The sequence below is a fragment of the Nerophis lumbriciformis genome, linkage group LG38 (genome assembly GCF_033978685.3).
Source record: "Nerophis lumbriciformis linkage group LG38, RoL_Nlum_v2.1, whole genome shotgun sequence".
NCBI lineage: Eukaryota > Metazoa > Chordata > Actinopteri > Syngnathiformes > Syngnathidae > Nerophis > Nerophis lumbriciformis.
Genome location: NC_084585.2, coordinates 8,104,112 through 8,123,425, shown reverse-complemented (window position 1 = coordinate 8,123,425; position 19,314 = coordinate 8,104,112). Strand labels below are relative to the sequence as shown.

Genomic DNA, 19,314 nt, shown 5'->3' with positions numbered 1-19,314 from the left:
TGGTCCTTTGGATATGAAAGAGTTCCAATTCTGGTATGTGAAGTAAATTTAATTTTAGAGTACTGTATTTTTCGGACCATAGGGCGCACCGGGTTATAAGGCGCACTGCCTATGAGCGGGTCTATTCAGGTTTATTTTCATACAAAAGGCGCACCAGATTATAAGGTGCATTAAAGGAGTAGTTTTATGATTTTTTTTTTCTACATTTAAAACACTTCCCGGTAGTCTACATAACATGTAATGGCGGCTCCTTGGTCAAAATGTTGCATAGATTATGTTTTACAGATCATCTTCAAGCGGTCTCATTTACGTGGCTCCACTTCGACACTGCATTCTTCCCGAGATCTCTGTTGTACCGGTAGTTTTTAGCGCTTTCATAGCGAGTCTCCGGACAGTAGAGATGCGCGGTTTGCGGACACAACCGCGGATTATCCGCGGGTCGGGCGGTTGAAATAAAAAAAAAATTAGATTTTATCCGCGGGTCGGGTCGGGCGGTTGAAATAAAAAAAAATTAGATTTTAAATAGATTCAGGCGGGTGGCAGTTAAAACAATTCGGAAATATATATAAATAGTTAAATGTTGTTACCCACATACGAAAAACGAGCAGGCACCTGCTGCATATGCCACAACAGAAGAAGAAAAAAAAAAGAGATGGACACTTTTACGGAGCGGAAAAGGGACCGGGACCGAGGCCCCTTCCCCCGAGAGGGCCCCACCGGGAGCCGTAGCTGAGGTGATCCGCGAGAAGGGCCCGACGCACGTCCAGGGTCACCACCGCGCCCACCGCACCGACACCCCGCCTCGTCCGCCTTCGCCGCGGCCGGCGTCACGCGCAGCAGGTAAGCAGCTTACCTGCCCGCCACCCCCGTGGCCGGGGGCGCGTAACAGGGGTCACTCCGCGCGCAGTGCGCTCACGAAAGGGGTGGGGCTCACCCTGGTGAGCCGAGTGGGCCACTTTTGGTAAGCAGAACTGGCGGTGCGGGATGAACCGAACGAAAGGCGCTCGATGCCGACGCTCATCAGACCCCAGAAAAGGTGTTGGTTGATATAGACAGCAGGACGGTGGCCATGGAAGTCGGAACCCGCTAAGGAGTGTGTAACAACCCACCTGCCGAATCAACTAGCCCTGAAAATGGATGGCGCTGGATAGGGCTGAAACGACGCGTCGACATAGTCGACGTCATCGGTTACGTAAATACGTCGACGCTGTTTTTGTGCTTCGACGCGTCGCATATTTACGTCACACTACCGTCATGGCGGAGCGCAAAGCAGACGATGCGAGCGGTGCGAGCGAGGGGAAAAAAGCACGCCAAAAGTTGTCAAAAGTGTGGGAGTATTTCAATAAACGGCCTAAGAAGAAACGCTACTTTTACTCCGCTACTTTTATATACATTCAGCTCGCTACTCGCTACTAATTTTAATCGATCTGTTAATGCACGCTTTGTTTGTTTTGGTCTGTCAGACAGACCTTCAAAGTGCCTGCGTTTCAACAAATACAGTCACTGGTGACGTTCACTCCGTTCCACCAATCAGATGCAGTCACTGGTGACGTTGGACCAATCAAACAGAGCCAGGCGGTCACATGACCTGACTTAAACAAGTTGAAAAACGTATTCGGGTGTTACCATTTAGTGGTCAATTGTACGGAATATGTACTGTACTGTGCAATCTACTAATAAAAGTTTCAATCAATCAATCAAAAGTGTGAAGGAAAAAAGACTATTTTTTATTTCAACCGTACATCCCGTCAAAAGCCGAAAGACTGACTGCACAGTTCCTGTCTTCACAATAAAAGTGCCGCTCCATCGCGCCACGCTTTCAAAATAAGAGTCTCCGAAAGCCAGCGCAAACAAGCTAGCAAGCTACGGAGTTTGCCGCCAATGTATTTCTTGTAAAGTGTATAAAAACGAATATGGAAGATGGACAAATAAGATACCAAAAACCAACCACTTTCATATGGTATTAGACAGAAATGAGGAACTTTTTTTCTCCTCCATTTGAAAACGTGGACGATATAAGCAATACTGTCTGTTTACAATCAATGCAAGTCATCAGAATCAGGTAATACACCAACTTATATTCTTGTCTTCATGAAAGAAAGGAATCTATATGTGTTAAACATGCATGTATATTCATTAAAACACCTTTAACATGTAAACAAAAACGGCAAAATAAATAAATATAAATTATATACTGTATATATCAATGTATGTATATATATGTGTATATATATATATGTGTGTGTGTGTGTATATATATATATATATATATGTGTGTGTCTGTGTGTATATATATATATATATGTATATATATGTGTGTGTGTGTGTGTGTGTGTGTGTGTGTGTGTGTGTGTGTGTGTGTGTGTGTGTGTGTGTGTGTGTATGTATATATATATATATATATATGTGTATGTTACTCATCAGTTACTCAGTACTTGAGTAGTTTTTTCACAACATACTTTTTACTTTTACTTAAGTAAATATTTGGGTGACTACTCCTTACTTTTACTTGAGTAATAAATCTCTAAAGTAACAGTACTCTTACTTGAGTACAATTTCTGGCTACTCTACCCACCTCTGCTAATAAAGTTGTATGCACAACGGCTATAAACGAACATTTGAAAAGAAAACACCCGACAGCGTTCTTGACATCACCATCAACTAGTCAATCGTCCGCATGAGTATACATTGTCATCATTACACAAAAACATGAATGTGTCATTTGTATCTGCGTTGTAAATTCATAAACTAAAGCACCGTTTCGCTCTGAGAGGAGCGTTTGGCGTGCCTGTTCTGTGTTTACAAAGACGCGCTCCTCTTTAACGCTAACGTTAATTAGTTGTGCAAATACCTTTTACAACATTAACAGTTACATATACTATGTACAAACGAACAATTAACTTTCACTTTAATCATACTATCATTGTTGTGTTATGAAGCAAAAGAAGCAATACTTTTACTTTTGTTGAAATGTTTACACTGTTGTTACAGAATATTTCGTTTTGCACTTTTTTGTATTGGATGTTTATCTTTATTTTTGCACATTTTAGCAAATAAGCAATACTTTTACTTTTGTTGAAATGTTTACACTGTTGTTATAGAATATTTCCGTTTTGCAGTTTTTTGTATTGGATGTTTATCTTTATTTTTGCACATTTTAAAGCAAAATAAGCAATACTTTTACTTTTGAAATGCTTATACTATTGCAGAATAGTAAGATTGCACTGGGTGTTTACTTTTATATTTGCACATTAAAAAGCAAATAAGCTACTTTTAATTTTGTTAAATGTTAAAAGTTTTAAATGTTTACATTGTTACAGAATATTTTGTCATGTTGTTGTCAATGTTGACTGAGTGGCCATACTTTTTTTTTTTGTAAATAAAAGCCATGCCTTTTGAAAAAACTGGCCTACATTTATTTTTTCATCTTCATTTTAAATAAAAAAAATAATCGGTAAAAGGACAAATAATCTATAGATTAATCGAAAAAATAATCTATAGATTAACCGATTAATCGAAAAAATAATCTATAGATTCATCGATAGAAAAATAATCGTTAGCTGCAGCCTTAGCGCTGGAGCGTCGGGCCCATACCCGGCCGTCGCCGGCAGCAAGAGTCGCGAGGGCTAGGCCGCGACGAGTAGGAAGGACTTTCGCACCTCCACGCACTTGGAGGTGCGCTCAGCGCGGCTCCCAGATGATTGCGCACTGGTGTGCGTCTGGGCCGTGACAGGGTGGCACGCATTGAATGTCTCTGCTGCATTGGATCAGTCTCCTTTCTTTAACAGGCAAAAGCTTTATAACCTCACTAATGCCTTGCATCGTCTATATTAAACATATATAACAACGGGCGGGTGCGGTTTTGATTAAATGTTAGTTCGGGTGGACGCGGATGGTTGACGACTTTTGTGATGCGGTTGCGGATGAAATAATTGCCTATCCGCGCATCTCTACCGGACAGATATAAGTTAAACGCGACTATATATCAGAAATGGCAATAGCGGAGGAATCGGAATCCGTAGATTCAGCTGACCAACCTGCTTTCCCGTGTCTTCATAGGTGAGAAGAAGAGGAAGGTGCTCTGTAGCAGAGAGTCAGACCGTGTGGTGGTGTCAGACCAGAGATGCCATGGCGTAGCAAGACCTGCCATCATCTCTGAGCCCTGCAACACAGAATGTGAGCTGAGGTTTGTGTCACCACTTTAATCCATTTTCAGACCCATAGCCCACTTCCCATGTAAATAAATGTTTTACAAATGTTTTATGTTCTTATAGGTGGCACGTTGCCCGGAAGAGTGAGTGCACCGCTCAGTGTGGTTCGGGATATCGCACCCTGGACATATTCTGTGCCAAAATCAGCCGCACGGATGCCAAGACCCAGAAAATTGATGATCGCTACTGTAGCGGTCACCGCAAACCTGATGACAAGGAAGCTTGCCATGGAGATTGTAATCCCGGAGGCTGGGAGTACTCGTCCTGGTCAGAGGTGAGACTAATCGGCTCCATTGGTGAAGTTTTTTTTTAATGAATTGTGTTTTCTCCTGTTTGGTATTCAGTGCTCAAAGAGTTGCGGCGGGGGCACCCGCCGAAGAGGGGCAGCCTGTCGAAAGGCAGCAGAGCCTGAGGGCGATGAGAGCAAATGCAGTCAAAGGGACAAGCTGGCCGTCCAACCTTGCAATGAATTCCTCTGTCCACAATGGAAGACTGCCGACTGGTCTGAGGTTTGTTCAGTCGTGACCAACACAGTTACTCACAGTTTGGTTCTTACGGTTCTTACAATGCTGTATAGTTTGGATTCAAATGCTGTAATACAGTACACAGTCTTGGGAAATCGGTGATTACAGGTCAAGATCACAGCTGACCAAGTTACAAATAGCAGACCAAGGATCTCGCAAAGCTTTGTGTTGCATTCCAGAAATATTTGACTTCTCCCAGGTGGATGCCTCCAAATACACACAACTACACTGTACTATACACAGTACTGCATAAATACAGTGCCCCCTATAGATATTGCATTCATTGTAGGCAGAAAAATATACACTTGCAGTACTTCAAACGGTGTTTTCAGTTCTACTGTAAATATTATGAAAACAAGCGATGATCCTCGTGCTCGCGACGTCTAAATCAGGAACGATTTTCCTTTCAGTGCCTTGTCACGTGCGGGAAAGGCTACAAGCACCGGCAGACGTGGTGCCAGTTTGGGGAGGACCGTCTGGATGACCGCTTCTGTGGTTCATCGAAACCGGAGTCGGTCCAGACGTGTCAGCAGCAAGAGTGTGCCTCTTGGCAGGTTGGCCCTTGGGGACAGGTAAGACCTGATTAATAGTGGACTCAGCCATCCTAAAAGCTACATTATTGAGTTTGAGTTTGAGTTTGAGTTTATTTCGAACATGCAATCATACAACATGATACATCACAATCTCCAGTTTCTCTATTCAACATGTTCGAAAAGGAGTAGGAAGAAGCAGAGCTTATTTAATCCTACCCCTTTTCTTTTACATAACAGTTGCTAAAACTTTTGTTCACTTCCTGTTCTCAATTTATTCACAATATACTCCATAAGTAATCACAATAAAAATAAGTAAATAAATAATAATTGGTGAAGTAAGTTACATTTCATATGTTGAGATAAGTAAGATTAGTTTGTGAGTGAAAGAATGAAAGAATGGATGAGTTAAATAAATACAGAATGTTTATCATGATTCTTCTTCTTTATACTTTGTAAACACTTTAAGTTTGAAGAGTTTCTTGAAGTGAATCATATTAAAAAATAACTGGGATTTATATAGCGCTTTTCTAAGTACCCAAAGTCGCTTTACATGTAGAACCCATCATTCATTCACACCTGGTGGTGGTAAGCTACTTTCATAGCCACAGCTGCCCTGGGGTAGACTGACGGAAGCGTGGCTGCAATTTGCGCCAACGGCCCCTCCGACCACCACCTATCATTCATCATTCAATTCACCGGTGTGAGTGGCACCGGGGGCAAAGGGTGAAGTGTCCCGCCCAAGGACACAACGGCAGCGATTTTTGGATGGTAAGAGGCGGGGAGCGAACCTGCAACCCTCAGGTTTCTGGCACGGTTGCTCTACCCACTACGCCATGCCGCCCCATATTAGTACATTGTTTGATTGCTTTGCTTAATCCATTCCATAATTTAATTCCACATACTGATATACTGAAGGTCTTAAGCATTGTACGTGCATACAAATGTTTTAAATTACATTTCTCCCTAAGATTATATTTCTCCTCTTTTTTTGAGAAGAATTGTTGTATATTCTTGGGTAGCAGGTTATAGTTTGCTTTGTGTATCATTTTAGCTGTTTGCAAATTCACTATGTCGTAGAATTTCAGTATCTTTGATTCAATAAATAAAGGATTTGTATGTTCTCTATATCCAACATTATGTATTATTCTAACTGATCTTTTTTGTAACACCGTTAATGAATGAAGTGTACTTTTGTAGTTATTTCCCCATATTTCTACACAATAACTCAGATATGGTAACACTAGTGAGCAGTAGAGAATATGAAGTGATTTTTTGTCTAGGACATGTTTTGCTTTATTCATTATTGACGTGTTTCTTGCTACTTTATGTTGTATATTTTTTACAGGGTCACGGTGCCCACGTACTGTAGGCCAGGCCGACTCGCTCCGATTTGAAAGGCACATACAGTGGAGCCCCGATTTACGAACTGAATTGGTTCTTGAGCATGGTTCGCAAACCATAAGAAACCATGTAAACATGAATAATTGTTTCTAGCCTCGCAATTTTATAGAACAAAAATTACACTTTGAAGACACTATATATATTTGTGTATGTGTATATATATGTGTATGGATAAATATGTATATGTGTATGTATACATATGTATATGTGTATGTATACATATGTATATGTGTATGTATACATATGTATATATGTATGTATACATATGTATATATGTATGTATACATATGTATATGTATGTATGTATGTATGTATTACATACTTGCCAACCCTCCCGGATTTTCCGGGAGACTCCCGAAATTCAGCGCCTCTCCCGAAAACCTCCCGGGACAAATTTTCTCCCGAAAATATCCCGAAATTCAGGCACACGATATAAACAGCGTACCTTGCCCAATGACGTTATAACTGTAGAATGATGGAGGGCGAGTTCTTGGTTTCTTATGTGGGTTTATTGTTAGGCAGTTTCATTAACGTCCTCCCAGCGTGGCAACAACACACAACAACAGCAGTCACGTTTTTGTCTACCGTAAAGCAGTTCGTCTGCCGTAAACAGCAATGTTGTGACACTCTTAAACAGGACAATACTGCCATCTAGTGCATTTGATGAAAGCACTTTTGTGCGTGCCACACAGCAATGCATCATCAGAGAGGGCGTTCAGCATGGTTAGAAAAATAGTGACAAATAGAACAAGGATGGACAATTCAACCCTTAACTCAACAATGAGTAGGTGAGTGTTATGTGTGTGTATATGTGTAAATAAATGAACACTGAAATTCAAGTATTTCTTTTATTTATATATATATATATATATATATATATATATATATATATATATATATGAAATACTTGACTTGGTGAATCCTAGCTGTAAATATACTCCTCCCCTCTTAACCACGCCCCCAACCACGCCCCCTCCCCTCCCCCGCCCCCCCCACCTCCCGAAATTGAAGGTCTCAAGGTTGGCAAGTATGATGTATTAGAGCTGTGAATCTTTGGGTGTCCCACGACTCGATTCAATATCGATTCTTGGGGGTCACGATTCGATTCAAAATCGATTTTCTTTTTCAATTCAACACGATTCTCGATTCAAAAACGATATTTTCCCGATTCAAAGCGATTCTCTATTCATTCAATACATAGGATTTCAGCAGGATCTACCCCAGTCTGCTGACATGCAAGCAGACTAGTAGATTTTTGTAAAAAGCTTTTATAATTGTAAAGGACAACGTTTTATCAACTGATTGCAATAATGTAAATTTGTTTTAACTATTAAATGAACAAAAAATATGACTTATTTTATCTTTGTGAAAATATTGGACACAGTGTGTTGTCAAGCTTATGAGATGCGATGCAAGTGTAAGCCACTGTGACACTATTGTTAATTTATTTTTATTTTTATAAATGTCTAATGATAATGTCCATGAGGGATTTTTAATCATTGCTATGTTGAAATTGTAACTAATATTGATACTGTTGTTGATAATATTCATTTTTGTTTCACTACTTTTGGTTTGTTCTGTGTCTCAATTGCTCTGTTTATTGCAGTTCTGAGTAGGGCTGCAACAACTAATCGATTAAATCGATTAAAATCGATTATAAAAATAGTTGGCGATTAATTTAGTCATCGATTCGTTGGATCTATGCTATGCGCATGCGCAGAGGGTATTTTAAAAAAAAATAATTGTTTAACCTTTATTTATAAACTGCATCATTTACAAACAGCTGAGAAACAATAATCAAAATAATAGGGGTGTAACGGTACGTGTATTTGTATCGAACCGTTTCGGTACGGGGGCTTCGTTTCGGTGCGGAAGTGTACCGAACGAGTTTCCACACGGACATATTAAGTAGCGTACTGCACGTTGTGTAAACAATACTCAAAATGCCGGACATTTGAGGCATTTATGAAACTCCGCCCTGACAGCTTCGCAAAAGAGGACATGTCCGGTGAAAAGAGGACGTATGGTCAGTCTATCCTAGCCCGTTAGCTGCTAGCATGCTAGCAAAAGAGGACTAGCAGCGATCGGTTTCACTGGACGTGAAACCGGGGCTGTTGGGCGGTGTTTCTTAAATGCCTCAAATGTCCGGCATTTTGAGTTAGGGTTGCGTGTATTTTCAATATATGTTCAGGGTTAAGAAGGGGTTAAAAACACAACAAATTGTGCATGCAGCAGCATTGGTGAGGGAGGGGCAGAGACAGAGAGAGAGCGAGAGAGTTATGATAAACGCGCATGCGTCGCCAGGCTCTGCTTTTTATCGATACATTTATCAGATTTAATTTTTTATTATCTATAGCAGGGGTGTCAAAAGTGTGCATTTTTGTAACATTTTCCTTGTTTTATTTGGCAAGTTGAAAGAACATGGCGCCAGTATGCTGTTTTTTTTTCAATAAAATACTGGAAAGGATAGAAATGTAATTTGTCTCTTTTATCCGATTATTAATCGATTAATTGGAGTAATAATCGACAGATTAATCGATTATCAAATTAATCGTTAGTTGCAGCCCTAGTTCTGAGTGTTGCTGGGTCGGTTTGGTTTTGGAATTGGATTGCATTGTTATGGTATTGCTGTGTATTGTTTTGTTGGATTGATTAATTAAAATAAATAAATCAAAAATAAATAAATAGATTTTTTTTAAATGAGAATCGATTCTGAATCGCACAACGTGAGAATCGCGATTCGAATTCGAATCGATTTTTTCCCACACCCCTATGTATATATATATGTATGTGTATGTCTGTATATGTGTGTATATATATACAGTATATGTATATATTAGAGATGCGCGGATAGGCAATTATTTCATCCGCAACCGCATCAGAAAGTCGTCAACCATCCGCCATCCACCCGATGTAACATTTGATCAGAACCGCACCCGCCCGCACCCGCCCGTTGTTATATATCTAACATAGACGATGCAAGGCATAAGTGAGGTTATAAAGCTTTTGCCTGTTAAAGAAAGGAGACTGATCCAATGCAGCACAGACATTCGCGTGCCACGCTGTCACGACCCAGACGCACACCAGTGCGCAATCATATGGGAGCCGCGCTGAGCGCACCTCCAAGCGCGTCTCGCTGCCGGCGACGGCCGGGTATGGGCCCGACGCTCCAGCGCCATCCATTTTCAGGGCTAGTTGATTCGGCAGGTGGGTTGTTACACACTCCTTAGCGGGTTCCGACTTCCATGGCCACCGTCCTGCTGTCTATATCAACCAGGGTGAGCCCCACCCCTTTCGTGAGCGCACTGCGCGCGGAGTGACCCCTGTTACGCGCCCCCGGCAACAGGGGTGGCGGGCAGGTAAGCTGCGCGGGCAGGTAAGCTGCGCAGGCGGAGCGCGCGGAGTGACCCCTGTTACGAGCCCCCAGCCACGGGGGTGGCGGGCAGGTAAGCTGCTTACCTGCTGCGCGTGACGCCGGCCGCGGCGAAGGCGGACGAGGCGGGGTGTCGGTGCGGTGGGCGCGGTGGTGACCCTGGACGTGCGTCGGGCCCTTCTCGCGGATCGCCTCAGCTACGGCTCCGGGTGGGGCCCTCTCGGGGGAAGGGGCCTCGGTCCCGGACCCCGGCGAGGCGTCCTTTCTCCGCTCCGTAAAAGTGTCCATCTCTTTTCTTTTTTTTTCTTCTGTTGTGGCATATGCTGCAGGTGCCTGCTCGTTTTTCGTATGTGGGTAACAACATTTAACTATGTATATATATTTCCGAATTGGTTTAACTGCCACCCGCCTGAATCTATTTAAAATCTAATTTTTTTTTATTTCAACCGCCCGACCCGACCCGACCCGACCTGACCCGACCCGCGGATAAAATCAAATTTTTTTAAATTTCATCCGCCCGATCCGCGGATAATCCGCGGACTCCGCGGTTGTGCCCGCAAACCGCGCATCTCTAGTATATATGTATGTATAAATGTATGTATACATCTATATATTTGTGTATGTATGAGTGTATATGTATATATATATATATATGTATGTATATACGTATGTACAAATAGTTACTTTACATGCAGTCGGCTTTTGGCCCTTGACCAAAATGTTTTAGCCCAATGCAGCCCCCAAGTCAGAAAGTTTGGACACTTCTGATCTTAAGGTTCACAGACAGAAAAGGTCGCAAATAGAGGCGCTCTTAAATCAAAGTTCCACTGCGCAGACCGTTTTTGGCAAGTTAAGTGTAAGGTGATTATTTTGCAGCTGTTTATTTACATCCTCAAGGCCTCTTGCTAGGACCTTTGCTGCCGTGCTAGGTGACTTGGCTGGTGTATATACAACTACATCATTTGCATAAAATTGGCCCTGACAGGTTATCTAGCAGAGTATATGTGCACCAATCGGTGTCTACGTCCTTGTTTTCCACCAATCATCAAGGATACTAATGTCTGTTCCATTGCCATGACGACCCCAAATGAGTTACTGGTGTCTGGTGCTTGCATCGTTGCAATTTTAGTAGATGTAATATCCTTAAAAATACTTGTTAGATATATCTGTCGTGCCTTGAAACTTCACAGGATGTGCACATGTTACAGTATATTTGAAGCTGTTTAATGAAGCATGGTCCAATGGTAGCTGAAGTTGCCGCTAAATTTGATCCTATTTTATTGGAACCAGTGAGGCAGAAACCAGCGAGGAGAAGAACCTTTTGAGTTTGTTCCGGTAGAGTCCGATGTTTCTTCTTTACATAAGGGACATTTCCCCTAATATGTGCCATCTACTTGTAACTCTCTCAAAATAAACTTACCTTTTTTTAAATCTAAATCTGAATTAGGATGTGTGTAGTCCCATGTGATGCAACTTAGAAGTTTACTTATTTGAGTATCAGGACTGAAAGCAACCGGAGTAAGTTTTTCAGCATCGGATTTGCAAATAAATGAAACATAGCCACATGGCGTTTATGATGACACTAAGAGAATTTTAGCATTTCAACAAAATAGGTTGTTTTTAAATAAGCAAATAACATTAAAAAAAAACAATTAAGGAAACAGGACTTTGCTGAGATTTTAACTCTTTCCTCAGTCATAGTTTAAATATCATCGAATATACAGAAAATGCATGACTTTTGGTCTTCGCATGGCCTGGGGAGGATGTGAATGATGCAACTTCCTGTGGATCATGTGCCTTTTGGAATATTAAAATAAACCCAGAAACTTGACTGAAGTGAGAATTTTAAATAAATTGTCAAACTTTAAGTAGTTGGGTTAAGGAGTAACACAAATATATATACTGTATGTATGTGCAGTATGTGTATTTATGTACTGTGTGTGTTGTGTGTGTGTGTGCATGTATGTATACATATATATGTGTGTGTGTGTGTGTGTGTGTGTGTGTGTGTGTATATACAGTTTATGAGTGTATATAAATGTGTATTTATGTATGTGTATATATATATATATGTATATATATATATATATATACAAATATATGTGTGTATATGTATAAATGTGTAATATTGTGTATACATATATATATATATATATATATATATATATATACTGTATACACACATATACATATATTCACACACAGTATACATATATACATATACCTACATATTAGAGATGCGCGGATAGGCAATTATTTCATCCACAACCGCATCAGAAAGTCGTCAACCATCCGCAATCCACCCGATCTAACATTTGATCAGAACCGCATCCGCCCGCACCCGCCCGTTGTTATATATCTAATATAGACGATGCAAGGCATTAGTGAGGTTATAAAGCTTTTGCCTGTTAAAGAAAGGAGACTGATCCAATGCAATACAGACATTCGCGTGCCACGCTGTCACGACCCGGACGCACACCAGTGCGCAATCATATGGGAGCCGCGCTGAGCGCACCTCCAAGCGCGTCTCGCTGCCGGCGACGGCCGGGTATATGGGCCCGACGCTCCAGCGCCATCCATTTTCAGGGCTAGTTGATTCAGCAGGTGGGTTGTTACACACTCCTTAGCGGGTTCCGACTTCCATGGCCACCGTCCTAGCTGCTGTCTATATCAACCAGGGTGAGCCCCACCCCTTTCGTGAGCGCACTGCGCGCGGAGTGACCCCTGTTACGCGCCCCCGGCAACAGGGGTGGCGGGCAGGTAAGCTGCGCGGGCGGAGCGCGCGGAGTGACCCCTGTTACGAGCCCCCGGCCACGGGGGTGGCGGGCAGGTAAGCTGCTTACCTGCTGCGCGTGACGCCGGCCGCGGCGAAGGCGGACGAGGCGGGCTGTCGGTGCGGTGGGCGCGGTGGTGACCCTGGACGTGCGTGGGGCCCTTCTCGCGGATCGCCTCAGCTACGGCTCCCGGTGGGGCCCTCTCGGGGGAAGGGGCCTCGGTCCCGGACCCCGGCGAGGCGTCGGGGGCCTTCTCCGCTCCGTAAAAGTGTCCATCTCTTTTCTTTTTTTTTCTTCTGTTGTGGCATATGCTGCAGGTGCCTGCTCGTTTTTCGTATGTGGGTAACAACATTTAACTATGTATATATATTTCCCAATTGGTTTAACTGCCACCCGCCTGAATCTATTTAAAATCTAATTTTTTTTTATTTCAACCGCCCGACCCGACCCGACCCGCAGATAAAATCTAATTTTTTTAAATTTCATCCGCCCGATCCGCGGATAATCCGCGGACTCCGCGGTTGTGCCCGCAAACCACGCATCTCTAATATATACAGTATATATATATACATATATATATATATGTATGTATATATATATATATATATATATATATATATATATATATATATATATATATATATATATATATATATGCTATATTTATCTATACATTGTATTATTAAAGTATGCAGTTAGATTAACATGCAGAACACTTTGCTTGGTTATTTTAGTTTTTATCCTGCCTGTGGACGTTTAATTTGTTGGGGACTCAATCATGCATCTGCTTTCATTTAAGTTTTTTCTTTCAGGAGAGTTAAGGGCTGATGTCCTTCCTCGTGCACACATTCTAATGTATTTTCATGTGTAAGTTGCTTTGTTGACTGATTCTCACTCTTTCTCGCAAACCCAGTGCACTACCTCGTGTGGACCTGGGTACCAGATGCGAGCTGTGAAGTGTGTCGTTGGGTCCTATGGTACTGTCATGGAGGACACTGATTGTAATGCTGCCACCCGGCCAACTGACACCCAGGTAAGAGCAAGGAGCGCTGGTTGTCTTGGGTCCCTTTTGCCTATTCTGTTCCCTATTTTGTGCCTGATCTTGACTCCCAATCTTGTATTCTGCTACCAAACCCAAAACCAGTGAAGTTGCCATGTTGTGTAAATGGTAAATAAAAACAGAATACAATGATTTGCAAATCCTTTTCAACTTATATTCAATTGAATAGACTGCAAAGACAAGATATTTAACGTTCGAACTGGTAAACTTTATTTTTTGCAAATATTAGCTCATTTGGAATTTGATGCCTGCAACATGTTTCAAAAAAGCTGCCACAAGTGTGCAAAAAATACTGAGAAAGTTGAGGAATACTCATCAAACACTTATTTGGAACATCCCACAGGTGAACGGGCTAATTGGGAACAGGTGGGTGCCATGATTGGGTATAAAAGCAGCTTCCATGAAATGCTCAGTCATTCACAAACAAGAATGGGGGCGAGGGTCACCACTTTGTCAACAAATGTTTCAGCAAATTGTCCAAACAGTTTAAGAACAACATTTCTCAACCAGCTATTGCAAGGAATTTAGGGATTTCACCATCTACGGTCCGTAATATCATCAAAGGGTTCAGAGAATCTGGAGAAATCACTGCACGTAAGCGATGATATTACAGACCTTTTGATCCCTCAGGTGGTACTGCATCAAAAAGCGACATCAGTGTGTAAAGGATATCACCATATGGGGCTGAGGAACACTTCAGAAAACCACTGTCAGTAACTACAGTTGGTCGCTACATCTGTAAGTGCAAGTTAAAACTCTACCATGCTAAGCAAAAGCCATTTATCAACAACACCCAGAAACGCCGCCGGCCTTGCTGGGCCTGAGCTCATCTAAGATGGACTGATGCAAAGTGGAAAAGTGTTCTGTGGTCTGAAGAATTCCACCTGAAAAGCTTAAAAAAATGTGTCTCCTCAGTTCCCACACATTTACTAAGTGTTGTTAAAAGGAAAGGCCATGTAAAGCAGTGGTAAAAATGCCCCTGTGCCCATTTCTATGCAATGTGTTGCTGCCATTAAATTCTAAGTTAATGATTATTTGCAAAAAAAAAATGTTGTTTCTCAGTTCGAACCTTTTCATTTCATTTTTATGTATCTCCTTCATTGATGTGCATCTTTGATCGATAGACAATTATACCACAATTATTCAATTTTACATTTACACAGCAATGCCTGAGAAGGAGCAGGATGAAGAAAAATCTTATATTTTTCTGCCCCCTTCAACATAATACGTGTAGTCTTACTTAATGATATCATATAAACCAACAATTACATTCAAATATAACGAAAACAAACAAAAAAAAACACACAAAAAAACACAAGTGCAAAACTTCATGAAGTACAAACCGAACAAAAAAAAATTAAGAAGTAATATACACCTCACGGGATGATACAAAACATACAAAACCAGGCAAAAAATAAGTATCCATCCATCCATCCATCCATCTTCTTCCGCTTATCCGAGGTCGGGTCGCGGGGGCAGCAGCCTAAGCAGGGAAGCCCAGACTTCCCTCTCCCCAGCCACTTCGTCCAGCTCCTCCCGGGGGATCCCGAGGCGTTCCCAGGCCAGCCGGGAGACATAGTCTTCCCAACGTGTCCTGGGTCTTCCCCGTGGCCTCCTACCGGTCGGACGTGCCCTAAACACCTCCCGAGGGAGGCGATCGGGTGGCATCCTGACCAGATGCCCGAACCACCTCATCTGGCTCCTCTCCATGTGGAGGAGCAGCAGCTTTACTTTGAGCTCCCCCCGGATGACAGAGCTTCTCACCCTATCTCTAAGGGAGAGCCCCGCCACCCGGCGGAGGAAACTCATTTCGGCCGCTTGTACCCGTGATCTTGTCCTTTCGGTCATAACCCAAATCTCATGACCATAGGTGAGGATGGGAACGTAGATCGACCGGTAAATTGAGAGCTTTGCCTTCCGGCTCAGCTCTTTCTTCACCACAACGGATCGATACAGCGTCCGCATTACTGAAGACGCCGCACCGATCCGCCTGTCGATCTCACGATCCACTCTTCCCTCACTCGTGAACAAGACTCCGAGGTACTTGAACTCCTCCACTTGGGGCAGGGTCTCCTCCCCAACCCGGAGATGGCACTCCACCCTTTTCCGGGCGAGAACCATGGACTCGGACTTGGAGGTGCTGATTCTCATCCCAGTCGCTTCACACTCGGCTGCGAGCCGATCCAGCGAGAGCTGAAGATCCTGGCCAGATGAAGCCATCAGGACCACATCATCTGCAAAAAGCAGAGACCTAATCCTGCAGCCACCAAACTGGATCCCCTCAACGCCAACAGAATCGGTGACAAAGGGCAGCCTTGGCGGAGTCCAACCCTCATTGGAAACGTGTCCGAATTACTGCCGGCAATGCGGACCAAGCTCTGACACTGATCATACAGGGAGCGGACCGCCACAATCAGACAGTCCGATACCCCATACTCTCTGAGCACTCCCCACAGGACTTCCCGAGGGACACGGTCGAATGCCTTCTCCAAGTCCACAAAGCACATGTAGACTGGTTGGGCAAACTCCCATGCACCCTCAAGGACCCTGCCGAGAGTATAGAGCTGGTCCACAGTTCCACGACCAGGACGAAAACCACACTGTTCCTCCTGAATCCGAGGTTCGACTATCCGGCGTAGCCTCCTCTCCAGTACACCTGAATAGACCTTACCGGGAAGGCTGAGGAGTGTGATCCCACGATAGTTAGAACACACCCTCCGGGTTCCCCTTCTTAAAGAGAGGAACCACCACCCCGGTCTGCCAAAAAATAAGTAAAATAATAAATATAAAGCAAAATGTAAACACTTATGGCTGTCCATATGATCTTATTGTTCTGTCTTTATATTTTTTTTTCAATTGGAATATATTTTTACAATCTTTTATCTGATTGTAAAGAGATTTCCATAGTTTAACCACTGATATACACATTTGTTTTAAAGTTGTCCTTGAATACTGATGTTGGAAATGACATTTTCTTCTATGCTCTTCATTCTCAGAAGTGATGACAAACATTTTTTTGTAAATTTGCTGGTAATGTTTTACTTTTAGCCTTAAGCATGACACATAATGTCTGTAACTTTACTATCTCCTGTAATTTCAATAAACCTTCAATATCTTGTCTTTGCGGTCTATTCAATTGAATATAAGTTGACAAGGATTTGCAAATCATTGTATTCGGTTTTTATTTACCATTTACACAACGTGCCAACTTCACTGGTTTTGGGTTTTATAAAACAAAAACATTACTAAATTTATTTCATAAAAACACATTTTCACTCTAAAATGTTGAGAATGTCAAAGGAAAACTGGTGAAAATGGCGACTCCATACCTACCAACTACTCCGGTTTTCCCGTAATTAGTACGGTTTTCATCAACCTATTCCGGGTTACGGTTGCAGTGATAAAAAATACGGTTTTTCATTAATTAAAAAAAAATATTTTTTTAAAATGCGCGAGGCTATTTATAGCACCGCTGCCAAGCACGAGGCACCTGTTGCCATTGTTTCCAAACGAGCGAACGATCATGGAATCAGCCGGAGAAAAATCGCGAGCTCGGGTGCAGCGAAACCGGCGGTGTTTCTGGGTGTTGTTGATAAATGGCTTTCGCTTTGCATAGTAGAGTTTTAACTTGCACTTCACTGGTTTTGGGATTTGTAGAAAGAAATCATAACATACCTGCCAACTACTCCGGTTTTCCCGTAATTAGTACGGTTTTCATCAACCTATTCCGGGTTACGGTTGCAGTGATAAAAAATACGGTTTTTCATTAATTAAAAAAAATATATTTTTTTAAAGTTTTATCCACGAAATCGCGTAACAACAATGACAATCGACACTGCTTCCCGTAACTTCCTATCGAGCCATTCCGAATGCCATGCGCGAGGCTATTTATAGCACCGCTGCCAAGCACGAGGCACCTGTTGCCCATTGTTTCCAAACGAGCGAACGATCATGGAATCAGCCGGAGAAAAATCGCAAACGAGTCTTAAACCGAAAAGAAAACTGCAGTCATTCCGTGAAGAATATTCAAAAGCCTATCCGGGAATAATTATCAGTTCCAAAAAGGGTGAAAACTACGCGAATTGCACCTTGTGCAGACAAGATTTTTCGATCGGACACGGAGGAATTAGCGATGTAAAAGACCACGTTGGGACAAAAAAACACAAGTCTAATGCCGTTGCTAGCGATACAAGTGGAAAACTTTCAACGTTTTTCGGATTTTAGCCACAAAAAGGTAATGACACCAATGTTATCTATTGGAATTGTTTAGTACTGTTATACTGTTAAAAGTGTTTATACTATTTATGCTTTCAAGTCCAAGTTGAAGAAATCTTGTTAAATGTTGACAGCATAACTACCAAAATACAGAAGTATGTCCTTAATATTTTTGCAGTGCTATTTCTGTTGAAAAGTTCAAATGATTACATTAGAGATGTGATGTGCCACTTTTCAAGTGTCTGATGGCTTCAATTAATTTTCATTAATTTTTCATATTTTGAATTCTTTTGAAAGGCTTTCAAAAAAACTACATTTGAATTGTAATTCCATGCTATTGACAGGACTATTAATTTTAATGAAGTTAGCTTACCATGTTTACAGTATGATAATTGTGATAGAAATGTGAATTTTAGGCACAGAATATTTTTTACAATTGAACAAGGCAGTAGATTATACAAGCTTGGACAGAAAGTTAATAATGACACCAATTTTTTTTTTAATGGAATTGTTTAGTACTGTTTTACCATTTGTTTACTGTAAAAAGTGTTTATACTTTCAATTAACAAATTGAAGTCTTGTGAAAGGTTGACAGGATAACTGGCATTAACTGTCAAAATAATTTCAAACTATTGAAGTTAGCTTACAGAATAAACATGTCAATCAACCCATATGATTTTTGCTGTAATATTTTTGTTTTGAAAAGTCACTGTGACTGATAGAAAAGTGATGGTTTTAGCAACATTTTAACCTGTCTGAATGCTAATAATCATTTTGCGTCGGGGGGCGAAGCCTGAACCCCCCCCCCCCACCAGGACTTTGTCCTGGACCTACCGGGGCCTGCGGCCCCTGGACCCTGGCTACTAGGTTTTTCTGATTTCAAAAGTTGGCAGGTATGCGACTCTATAATGAAGTAATTATTGAAGAATCAAAAATACAAAATAAAAGTGTCTCATTTAAAAATAAGGCCACACAGTGGAGACTGACCATAGTAAGTTTCCTGCATTGTTTCTATGAGTATAATAACCGTATTAAGTATACTGTAAGAGCAAATAGAGTATCCACTCTTGTGCCCATATGGTACTCAGACAGACACACATCATTGCCACCTGGTCTCAATAAAGCTGTCTGATCGAGTCTAGTCTACAGGGAAAGGCAGGAATAATATACCTCACTATTCCACATAGTTATATAGCTCATAGAATTCTCCAGGATGAAATGTT

The 19,314-nt window shown here is 41.8% G+C and overlaps 1 protein-coding gene across 1 annotated transcript in view; it reads left to right on the top strand.

The window, feature by feature from the left end:
• adamts9 (ADAM metallopeptidase with thrombospondin type 1 motif, 9) overlaps nucleotides 1–19,314 on the top strand; it is a 135,983-nt gene that overhangs the window by 95,128 nt on the left and 21,541 nt on the right. The window contains exons 19-23 of the mRNA XM_061932261.1: nucleotides 4,060–4,186; nucleotides 4,275–4,485; nucleotides 4,556–4,720; nucleotides 5,146–5,307; nucleotides 13,730–13,849. Of these exons, the coding sequence (XP_061788245.1) occupies nucleotides 4,060–4,186; nucleotides 4,275–4,485; nucleotides 4,556–4,720; nucleotides 5,146–5,307; nucleotides 13,730–13,849 (785 nt within the window). The remainder of the gene's footprint in view (nucleotides 1–4,059; nucleotides 4,187–4,274; nucleotides 4,486–4,555; nucleotides 4,721–5,145; nucleotides 5,308–13,729; nucleotides 13,850–19,314) is intronic.